The sequence below is a fragment of the Thamnophis sirtalis genome, unplaced genomic scaffold, assembly GCF_051295495.1.
Source record: "Thamnophis sirtalis isolate CommonGarterSnake01/CBP01778 unplaced genomic scaffold, rThaSir2_p1.2 scaffold_1, whole genome shotgun sequence".
NCBI lineage: Eukaryota > Metazoa > Chordata > Lepidosauria > Squamata > Natricidae > Thamnophis > Thamnophis sirtalis.
In genome coordinates, this window is record NW_028261381.1 from 115165029 (window position 1) to 115177335 (window position 12307).

Sequence of the window (12307 nt, forward strand, 5' to 3'; positions counted from 1 at the left end):
TTGATACAACCCCGTGTATTGAAGATAAAGAGAGGAAGACTGTTGAACATTTAAACAAATAGTGAATTGGAATCTTTGGCAATCTACCAGTATCCTAGAGAAATAAAACTGTATTTCATATTTAGGAACTGCCTCAGACAGCAACAATTCAAAGCTAATGGTAGTGATTAAAAAAAACTAACCTTGCAACCAATGCCCACATTTATAATCTTCTCTAGCATGTGTTTGCCATTACAGTTAGTTTGTCAACTTTGAACCAAACCTGGCAGCAGCCATCTTCCTATTCCTCAATTGCCACACTGAGGGGGAAGGGAGAAAGGAGGTTGGAATGCATTACTAGACATAACAGACAGCTTTCTTGTGACAACCAAGGTAATCTCTACTGGCAGGAAAGGAGATCCAATTGCCCAACGTGTCCTGTTGGGAATGGGGTTATTCCCTATTGTTAATGATGCTGAAACCATGGGAGAGATTTAGAGTTGGTTTTCCTTTAGAGCTGTGCCAATATGATGTACTCAATAAAAAAAGATCTTTGAGGAGGATTCTAGTCTAAGAGTTCTGATTTGCTTGGGTTCATTAGTCTGGACCTTGACATAGTTAGTACATATTGCCCTGTGTAAAATTGTAAGCACAGTTATAGCCATAAGATGTTTCACTTTGTAATCATTTTGGTTTTGTACCACTATTCCCCATACTAGTTGTGTTGGACTGAAGCATCACACATTCTTGAATTATGGCTAATAATTTTGGGAATCCCCCAAATTTCAGAAAACACAGGTTACAAATGTCTGGTTATGTAATGCCCTTGCATGCAGCCACCAGCTTTACCCTCTAAACCCTCAGAAGCAAGTTTCACTATTCCAGAAGTATTGTCACTACTGCCATTTTTGCAATGCTTAGTACTTCTCATAAGCTCAGGTGTGGGAAGAGAAGGGTAAGCCAAGCAATCTGGATAAATTGCAAATTCTCACTGATGGAAAAGAATTTGCTTCTCATTTGCAGTTTCCTGCTGTGCCAGAATTAAATCGTAAGCTAATCATCTCAGTTAGGGAAGGGTTGCAACAACACATTGAGGTAAAAGAACCACAACAGCATGGCACTTTTACAAACACTACAGGCAGTGGTGGGATTCAGCCGGTTCTGGCGATCCGGTTGTTAAAATTATGGCTGTCCCTACCCCTCCCTCCCCACTCCATCCCGCCTGCCCCACCCAGTCACTCCTCATCTCATCTGCTCGCCTGGCATAGCTGTTGCTGCTCTCTGTCTGGCTCCCTGGCTTCTACCTAGCCACGCCCACCCAGTCATATAACCACCTAGCCATGCCCACCTAGCCACGCCCACAGAAGCTGTTGTTAAATTATTTGAATCCCTCCACTGACTCCAGGTGGAGGGACCCATACATTTACTATAGCTACATCATCCATTCTGTGAGAAAAAAAACATTCTTTATGGGAAACTAAAATTCTTGCTAAATATATTTTTCTATTTCACATGTAGCTTTTTCTTTGTTCTATGACATACTGCGATCTCTTTTTTTGTGTCATATTTAGGCACAGTGACATATTGAGGCACAGGAGAAGGAATTCATGTTATAATTCAGAATATATTGTTAAATCTTATCGTGAGTTGTTCTTTCATTTCCAGAATGATGGTATCAATCCAGAAGACTTTCCTGAAAAAGTATATAAAACATTCCTGATGAACCTGTGTCCTCGGCCAGATATTGATGAAATATTTACCTCACAGTAAGCTTTCATAGAGTAAGAGATACTATGTAGGTAAAGGGAGTCTGAGTGAATCCAATGAAATCTAGCACAGTTCTCATTCTTCAGCATTTCTTGTGCTTTGTGTTTGGTTGGATTCATATGAGTCTTTGGGGATTCTGTATTTGCATTATGTGTCATCCAGAATTGCAGGCTAACTCTGCCCACTGCCTGGAGTTTGATCCTAACAGGTCTCAAGGTTATCTCAGCCTTCCATCTTTCCAAAATTAGGCTCCAGATTCTTGGGGGCAATATGCTGACATTGTAAAACACCCAGAGAATGCTGTAAAATACTTTGGGCCAGTATATGTCTATATGCTGTTGCTATTGCTAGTATATCTTATTACATACCATTTTCTCTCCAAAGGGAACTCTTTATGGGTGTTAGCTGTTCATTTGTTCAGTATGCAGACATTTAGGAAAGCTTTAGGATGATAAAGGAAGCACTTTAGATTGAGCTTTATTTTTGCACCAATTGTTTCATGTCTTATAGTGCTGAATCTGCAGTGCAGAAAAAGATAAGATGGAACAAGCTTGTTCAATATTAAAAACAAATTGAAAGTTGCCTTGCTTCTAAGGGGAGGAGGGCTTTTCCAGGGACCTCTAAAGACACTCTTCTTCATTGTTTCTCCTTAGCCATTCAAAAGCCAAGCCGTACATGACGAAAGATCACTTGACAAAATTTATCAACAAGAAACAGCGAAATTCCCAACTCAATGACACGCTTTTCCCTCCTGCCAAACCAGACAGAGTACAGGGTCTCATAGAAAAATATGAGCCCAGTGGGATGAATATTCAAAGAGGTGAGTCTGTTTCATTAGAATGAGGTTTTGTCATGATCCCAAGCCCATTAGAGACAACAGAGTGCTGCACACTGTCCAGTTCTTATGTGGCTGTGAACCAGTAGTGAGATTCAAAAAATTTTACTACCGGTTCTGTGGGCGTGGCTTTGTGGGTGTGGCATGGCTTGGGGGGGCATGGCAGGGGAAGTTTACTGTAAAGTCTCCATTCCCTTCCCACTCCAGAAGGATACTGCAAAATCTCCATTCCCTCCCAATCAGCTGGGACTCAGGAGGCAGAGAATAGATGTGGGTGGAGCCAGTCAGAGGTGGTATTTACTGGTTTTCTGAACTACTTAAAATTTCCGCTACCAGTTCTCCAGAACTGGTCAGAACCTGCTGAATACCACCTCTGATGTTAACAGGATAGGAAGCATAAAGCAGGAGTGAATGTGTTCATGTGTGCTTGTTTGAATATCTATACACATATACATTCTATACACACGCAGATATTTGGAAGTTTGGTAATTATATTGCTGAATCGCCTTCCAAATATCAATAGAATATCTGTAAGACCTATAAAACAGGGCAGTGTTGAGAGTCTTGTGAATACTTCAGGGTTTCCGAAAGTTTTGTGAATACTTCAGGGTATGCCATCAGAAACCATTTGGTCTTTTCTTGATTAACAGTCCTCTTCTCCCAGTAAATATATATACTGTAGTCCTAACATTGTGGAATGCTTCCTTATAGCCTTTTCCTCTTGATTGATTGATTTATTTTATTTAGTTTGTCAAACATGTACGAGATAACAAGTATAAGTATAAACATGGACACGAGTACACTAAATGAGTACAAATAAATGAGTACAGTAGGACAGGATCAGTAAGCATGCTGGTGCGCTTATGCATGCACCCTTACAGACCTCTTAGGAATGGTGTGAGGTCCGCGGTAGACAGTTTAAGGTTAAAACTGTGGGGGTTAGAACTTAGAGGAAGTAACAATGGAGTTTCTAACAATCTCTTTGTCAGCCAACAAAAATTGGGTGAAGGTGCCTAAACAAGGAACCTCCAGCAGATTGAATGGAATCAGGAATAAATATTGTGAAATAATTATAACTCACAACAATCATACCTCTATTGCCTTTGGTTTTAAGTCAGAATAGCCCCAGGGGGGGGGGCAGGGAGGCAGTTGGAGTGTCGAATGCAGGGACAGAAACCTAGTTTCCTCCAGAAGGTTTATTCTCTAACCTCTTCAATTCCTTGTCATTGGCTGTGCTGGCTGAGGTTAATGGGAATAAAAATCCAGAACATTTGGAAAGCAGCAAAATACGTATCCCTGATTCAAAGTCGTTTTCTTCTCGAATTCCACTTCCAGTCACAATACAATTGTTTGCCTCTGCAGGGCAACTATCTCCTGAGGGAATGGTTTGGTTCCTGTGTGGTCCTGAAAACAGCATCGTGTCTCAGAACAAACTGCTGCTATACCAAGATATGAACCAGCCACTCTCCCACTATTTCATCAACTCATCCCACAACACTTACCTAACAGGTATGGTGATACTACCAAGATGCACTCATTTGTCCCAGTTAGGATCATTTTCTCCAACTTTTATATGTGTTTAGGCTTACAATTCCCCACATTTCCTGGTTCTTTCAGTTCAAAAAAGATTAGTTAACAGGTGCTATGAAAGATAGTCATCCAAGATCTAGCCATTGATGATCAAAGAAAATAGGCAAAATGGATCGATGTCAGGTGTGCCTCCATTCAAAACCCAAAACAGAAAACCCCCAACTCCATGTCGGTAGGGAAGAGGTACTATTACTGAGTTTGAAATGATAGCAACGAAAGGAAAGCAAGCTCTGAAGCAAAAGGCACGAAATTTACATATTGAAAGTATTCCCAAATCCCTCCTCACAAAGCTGAATGTTCAATCCCCAACACGTTATGGGCTTGATGGTGAACCTATGACACATGTGACACAGGTGGCATGCAGAGCCCTCTCTGCAGGCACACCAGCCGTCATCCCTGTCATGCATGCACGGGGACGGGGTGCACATTACATTTTGGGGGTTCATAGGTGTGCACGCACACACACGTGCCCAGTTATGGGCCTGGAAGGCCTCCTGCACCAACCTGGAAGGCAAAATGGGGCCAGTGGTGCTGCACGAGCCCCCCCCCCAACGCCCTGTTTTAGGCCTGGAAGGCCTCTTGCACCAATGAGGCGCAGGGGGTGCATGTTAGCCTCTGCTTCGCTTGCTTGCTATCGGCTGCTATAGAAACGGGGATGGTAGGGGCATGGTATTTGGGAAGGGAATTGTGTGGTACTGGAGGAGTTAGAAAGGAGTTTTGTTCTCACCATCTTCTGCGCATGCTGATGGCTGATGTTTGGTCTTGGTCAAGGCCAACTGTCTCACATACCAACCTGATGAGGCCTTTTGAAGATGCACCCCACATGACGCCTTAGGGAGTTGCAGATTGGACTCTGGGCTGGGGTAATTGGAGGGAGGGGGCTGGGTAATCATTTGATATGTACTTGTTCACACCTTTTTTGGCTCAGATCTTGCTTTCCTTTTCACTGCTTTCAATTCATATCTAATAAAAGTACTTTATCTCTATACAAATGGAATTGAGATTTTTCTTCCTTGGATATAGAAGGAGGTATGCCTGACAGCGCATTCCCCCCCCCCCCCCAGTGCTTCATTTTGGGCCTGGAAAGCCTCCTGCACCAACCTGGAAGCCAACAGTTGGCAGAGGGTGGGGCATATGCATGGGAGCGTATGCATGCACAGGGGGTGCTCGGCTCGCATTGCAGTTTGTGGTTTCTCTCACACACACATGCATTTGCATGCATGCTTGTGTTTTGGGCACTTGGCACCAAAAAGGTTAGCCATCACTGCCATATGGTGTCATGTGTGGCGCATCTTCAGGTGGTTTTGCTCATCTGGTATTCCGGGATGGTTGACTTTGACTGTGTATAAACCAGTCCATCTAGCTGCGCAGTCGTTCACGAGAGCAATTCTCCCTTTTCGTTCACACAGGCCATCTCCTCCAGCACACACACCCAAATGCCAATTTTACCCCCTCCCCGTTACTATGGCAGCCGATAGCAAGCAAGTATCAAAGAGGCTGACAATCATAATCATAACATATAGCAGATGCCTATAAGCCTATTGGGTGCTTATAACATACACATCACCTAATGTATTTGCCTGCTGAACAATCATTTTCATTGTCTTGTATATTAATCATACATTCACAGAGCAACTTTACATCCATACACTCAGTCATACTCACATTTATATAACTGGTATCCACTTTCTAATTGTTGCTTTTCCTGTCTTTTAATTGTTTCTTTTCTTTTTTGGTAATTTTTTCTGGTTATTGTTTTATGGTTCTATTAATGTCTTATTTTTTAAACAGCTGGACAGTTTTCTGGACTCTCGTCTCCTGAAATGTATCGCCAAACTCTCTTGGCTGGTTGTCGTTGTGTGGAACTTGATTGCTGGAAGGGACGTCTTCCAGATGAGGAACCAATCATCACCCACGGGTACACAATGACAACTGAAATACTATTCAAGGTACACATATGCTGGTGATTTTTTTTTTCCTATTTGTTTTCTTTGAGCCCATATAGTTCCATCTGACAAACTACTACCCCATCCCAAATTCAAGATAGAAAATCCTTATACCAGGATAACTTACAATCCACAGCCACTCTGTCTTACCAGAATTGAATGTAACTATTCACCCCTATCCAGATCTTCACATCCTCCAGGCACTGGGACATGATCTTGAAAGCCTTACTTAACTCAGGATCAAGATGTACAACTGGTATTACCAGCATCCTGATGTTACTACATTCCCACATTGGAGGATGACCTCTTCCAGTGGTTTCATATAGCTATTAAAGAGGAAAGATAGGAGTTTCAAACCCTGAGGCATCCCACAGGTAAGGGGCTGAAGGATCAGCCTCTCCTCATTCCCACTTATACCAATTGGAACCAACTTCAGAGGAAGGAGGAAAACAACCTTAACACTCTGTCTCTGTAGTATTTTCCAGCCTGAAACCCAACTACAATGGGTACAAGCCTACTTCAGGGCTTTCTGAAGCTCAAGCCCAGCCACTTCCTCAACAACTCCAGCCCCACACACACACAAAAGGAAGGGAAATAGGACAAAAGTTGTCCAGAAGTGTTGGGTCCAGATATGGCATTTTTAGGAGGCAGTCAACCACCATCTCTTTCATGGCACGAAGAACCATTTCTTCATATAAAAAAGCATTTGCCACCACCTGAACCAAACCACAGGTAACCTTTCAAGAAATTTTAATTAAGTAGGAAGGTCATGGATCTAATAAATTGGTGGCATGGTTGATAGAACTAAGGATCCTGTCTATTTCCTCAGGAATTGCAGGAAACAGAGAAAGAGTCAGCCAAATCACTCAGGCCTGCTTAGCTGGAATCCAAGTGGCTCCAAGAGATTTTTGAGCAGCAGCAGCTAGGGCTTGGAGCTTCTGAAGAATCCAGTGATTTTAAGTGAAGCATCCAAAGACAGCACTTGCTTCTTAACTTAACGTTATAAAAGCTCCAAGTCTGTTAAGTATTCCTCATAGGACTTGTTTTCCATATTCCTGCCTATCTTTGTTGTCTTCCTATGGACATATTTCCATTTAGTTATATGGATCTTAAAAATCTGGAATACAGGAATTGCACCCATAATTTGGGAGGAGATCATGCTAAATACAATCCCAAGTTGGTTTGTGGTTAGCATGTCATCAATTGCAACCTAGATAGATGATAGATAGATAGATAGATAGATAGATAGATAGATAGATAGATAGATAGATAGATAGATAGATAGATGATAGATAGATAGATAGATAGATAGATAGATAGATAGATAGATAGATAGATAGATAGATAGATATTCTGATTAACTAATACAAAATCAGGTACCCGCTATTCTAAATATAGATTTAGTTCATTCACCTTATGTTGGTTTTTAATCATACTCAATATTTCATTTGATTAGTTCATTTTTTTTGCCTAAATGAGTCTGATCTTAAAAACCTTAAAGATTTCCATTACAATACTTTTTTGTGTTCTGCACAGCAATACTTTGATATCACTGTAGTCAAGTCACCTAAGACACAGCAATTCAAATATAGGTGCTTAAGATCTATATATTGCATCAGTGATGCATGCATAATAAATGATGGACTAATGCATTTAAATGATCAAAATCCTATTCTTTCTTACTACCCTTTCAAGTATTTAAACATTTTCTTTTATTCCAAAAATTCAGAAAGGAAGTCACTCAGTAGGTTCCAACCTTCAGCTGTAGTTTAAGCAGCAGGGAAAAGAATAAATGGACCCTTTAAATGATTACCCTGGTAATAGTTTTTGGTGTTAATAATTTTACATTCTCCATCTGATGACATCACAATTACCATGCCATAGCACCACACAATCTACAGAGCAAATAAAAGCTATTGTGCTCAAGTGTAGCTATAATTATAGGGAATGATTGCTCTGCACCACAACAATGTAACTTGAAAAGGAATTACAGGGTGTTAACACAGCATGTACTTTTCATTATCGCTTATATAACATTTGGACATTCCCCTCTCCTCTTTCTTCCTACTTAGTTTCCCCCTCAAAAATAACCTGTGGGTGGAAAGGGGTGGCTCTCTCCTGATCTGAACCTACATTAGTTTTCTTTGAAATCAGATCATGTCAAGAGGCAGGATCAGTTTTCCCCTCCCCAATCCATGAACAACTGTTTGTTCGATTAAAAGTTCTACAAAAGACAATCTAAAGTTATAGGCCAGTCAGTACGGTTGATTCTTGATGATTTTATGAAGTGAGTTCACCATTTTAACCTCTATCATAATAGTAATTGCATTGATCCCATTTTTTGGCTTGTTATGTGCTGATAAAATTCATTTGGCATTACAGTAGCTGCAGAATGAAGCTCAGTTTACCCACTAGAAGTTAAATGTTCTATTTAAAATAATGCCAATGAATGGCTGGAGCAACAGACGAGGGTAAATACTTACACAGAAAGAAGTATTATCAAGAACTATCAGTTACAGTATTGGAGTATTGAAAATAAACAATGAGGGTTACCACAAATGTATTATTTATTTATTTATCAAATTTATATAGCCCCCCCCCCAATCTCTTGGGTGGCACACAGCAATGAGATAAAACACATTGTAAAAAAAACGTAGATATAAATTCCAGATTAAAAAATATATAATGCTGTCTCACAATGCATGATTGTCCAAAGAAAGTGAGTGGCGGAACAAGCAAAAACCTCATTCATAAACTTGATTCCATTATACAATATAAAGAGATAGGGGATGTGATGGCTCAGTAGTTAAAGAAGCTGAGCTTGTCAGCTGGAAAGCTGACAGCCAAATTTGACACCTGACCATAAGATGGCACGGTGAGCTCCCATTACTTGCTCCAACTCCTGCAAACCTAGCAGTTTGAAAGTACACAAATGCGAGTAGATAAGTATTACCACTTCAGTGGGAAGGTAACAGTGTTCCTTCATACTGGCCACATGATCATGGGAATGTCTTTAGACAACACTGAGTCCCACAGCTAAGAAACAGAGATGAGCATCGCCCCCTACGCATCAAACATGACAGGACAGGGAAACCTTTACCATTACAAAGGTAAAGACAGACCAAGAACAGAGATGACTTTAAAGGCAGATCAAACATATTAACAGAGGATACGACAATTATTATAACTGTTTATTATGATGCTTCTTCCAAATGATGCTTTTTAATATCAGTCTGTTGTCAAATGGATAGTTGTAAGTGGATGGTTACCTGTACAGGTTGCATGAACAAGGAAAGAATAGATAGCTTTTTTCTCAGTCCTTGGCCAACCTGGGTTCAGTTTGTCATGTTCCATCCAGATTGTGACTTTCTATCTTGTCCTATTCCCATAAGGACAGTGAGATGTTATGGGTTCTCCCTTTGCCTAAGGATACAGTTTACAAATTCAAGATTAGCAAAAGGCAATAACTTTTTAGTGCAAAGATTTTATTAATGATCAACTTTTTAAAAGGATGCCTCTCCTCCCATATTCTATCTCTTTCCTAAGAACTATATTCATTCATTTTATGCACATGTGTCTTGCCACAAATAAGGGTAGTTTGATTATTCTTCTATCCAATGAAAAGGACAGTTGCCTTTGTTATGGTTAGCCAACCAGTATTTCCTCCCCCTCCCTTATCAAACAAAAAGGCAGTTGTATGTAGGTTTAGCTGATCAGCTATATATTTTCACAGTTCTTTCTTTTTGAAAATAACCTTTGATGTACCTCAGGGGGTGAAAAAATGCTATTGCAAGCATCCTTCCCTTTGCTGCAATTTCTAAATTCTATGCCATGGCTAAATCTGTAGATCTATAGACTATGGTTAGAGCTGTTAGCTTTAACGATAAATTTGACCAAGGATTCAGTCATTGTAGTGTTTAATTTGGGGTAAAAAATAGGGCATTATAAAATGCAAGTAAATTGCCATGGTAGTTGCATCTTAAATTAGACAGAGATGTAACCAGGCTAAAGTTAGAAGAGTTTCATTGCAATTTCAATCTACAAAATTAGAAAAGGACCCACACACAATTGCTAATTTTAAAATTGTTTATCTCTGCATTTTAGCATATTTATGCTTTTCAAAATAATTCAAAACATTACAAAGTAATTGCCAATGCGTTTTATCAGGCATCAGTCTATAAATGACTGTTCACATGGTATTAGAAACTCTGAGGTCACTGTACAGTATTGCACTGACAATTCCAACACAAATATGCACATATTACCAATTTGAGTTCCAGTTATATATGCGAAGGCTTTTCCCCAGACATGAGTAATTTGCAGTTTTCCAGATATTGCTCAACTAAAATTCTCCCCCAGAACAACCCAGCACACCAAGTATGAGAGATGCACATCAGCATTTGAATCATGTAGGTTTCTTCTTCTTAAGCAAACATTCCATTACATTCATGAAAAGCAGATCTCTGCCTCGCACTCATTCTCCCTCTTTGTCTCATACAGGATGCAATTGAGGCTATTGCAGAAAGCGCTTTTAAAACCTCTCCCTACCCAGTAATCCTGTCTTTTGAGAACCATGTGGATTTGTGAGTATTAGGATCTTACTCTGCGGTAAAGGATTGAAAGTCTGTTTTGATCAACTAGAAGTGGGGAGGAGTGTATTCAGTCAGGGGTAAATTAATTCTTGCTGCAATATTTACTGGCAACCTTCTAGCAAATCGAAATCGACGGTGGCCTACTCTTTAAAGTAAAACAAATGCCATGCAAAATCCCAGTCAATTACACAAGAAAGCAATTGTATACACATTTGCCCAGAGGTGATATTCAGCAGGTTCTGACCAGTTCTGGAGAACCAATAGCAGAAACTTTGAGTAGTTTAGAGAACCGGTAAATACCACCTCTAACTGTCCCCACCCCCATCCATTCTCTGTCTCTCAAGAGTCCCAGCTGATCGGGAGGGAATGGAGATTTTACAGTATCCTTCCCCTGCCAGGCCCACCAAGCCACATTCACAGAATCGGTAGTAAAAAATTTGAATCCCACCACTGCATTTGCCATGCTAGTTTTCAGCCAGGAAAAATGTTTCATCCAGCTCTGGGTTTTCTCCTGAAGTTGTTCTTTCAGTTTGGTGCTGAAAGGCTAAGCAAGATTCGCAATCAGGAGATGGTAAAAGTTGACACCAACTTTTTCCTTTTCAAGGCTTATTTATAAGTAAAAGGAAATTCTCATCCAATCTTCCCATTCATCGAAACAATTATTCCTAGATTTCCTAGAAAATGTATCGATTAAAATGGACTTGGGAAGCGTATTCCATCTGAATAAATGTGGAACGCAGCAGTGTAATTGTTAAATTACTTACTAATTAAGAAAGAGAGAAAAAATCTTAAATTAACTCCAAATAATTTCAAGGGAATTTTTAATACAATTACCATGCAATAGCAAGCATGGGATACGGTAGAGAAGAGGTTCAGACCAAAGTTTAGAAAAAAAAAACCAAAAAAGTTTCTGGTAGTAAATTTAGATCTGTCTTGCATATGCTAGAATGTAAAGATAGAGTAAAACAGGTGAAGCATGGATGATGCTAAGCTCAGTTTTTTTCTTAATACTTTTATACTTTTCCTATACTTTCTGTTAGGCCTAAGCAGCAGACAAAGATGGCTGAGTACTGCAGGACCATCTTTGGGGAAATGTTGCTGACCGAACCCCTGGAAAAATATCTAGTAAGTGAATGAGAAAATTAAATACCTGTAGTTAAGTAGTCATTGGATGCACTTGTTCTAACCATCTGCATTCTGTGTTAATGTGAAGATTATATGAATGTTAACTTGGTCCATTTCTTTTTTTGGTAGCTAAAACCAGGAATTCCACTGCCAAGTCCTCAGGATCTCATGGGGAAGATCTTGATTAAGAATAAGAAGAACCAATTTATGCCTGGGGAGAACCAAGATGCTCTGAAGAAGAGGAAGAGTTTGGAGGATGAAATCACAGACCAACCCATACTTCTAGAAAAGGATAGCACAGGTATCATATCATACAGCAGCCTTTCCAAACTTGGCTCCTCCTCCAGTTGTGTTAGGACTATAATTTCCAGAAATTCAAGACACTTCTGACAAGTGATGTTAATGGGGGAAACCAGATTCACTTAATGACCACATGATTAGCTTAACAACTGCAGTGATTTGCTTAATTATTG

The 12307-nt window shown here is 40.0% G+C and overlaps 1 protein-coding gene across 3 annotated transcripts in view; it reads left to right on the forward strand.

Moving 5' to 3' along the window:
- The window catches only part of PLCB2 (phospholipase C beta 2), a 63136-nt gene that overhangs the window by 21157 nt on the left and 29672 nt on the right, over positions 1–12307 (forward strand). For all 3 annotated transcript variants that reach the window (XM_087722808.1, XM_087722788.1, XM_087722798.1), the window contains exons 8-14: positions 1645–1745; positions 2400–2566; positions 3944–4090; positions 5963–6120; positions 10618–10700; positions 11750–11834; positions 11964–12135. In XM_087722808.1, coding sequence (XP_087578934.1) covers positions 1645–1745; positions 2400–2566; positions 3944–4090; positions 5963–6120; positions 10618–10700; positions 11750–11834; positions 11964–12135 — 913 coding nt within the window. The remainder of the gene's footprint in view (positions 1–1644; positions 1746–2399; positions 2567–3943; positions 4091–5962; positions 6121–10617; positions 10701–11749; positions 11835–11963; positions 12136–12307) is intronic.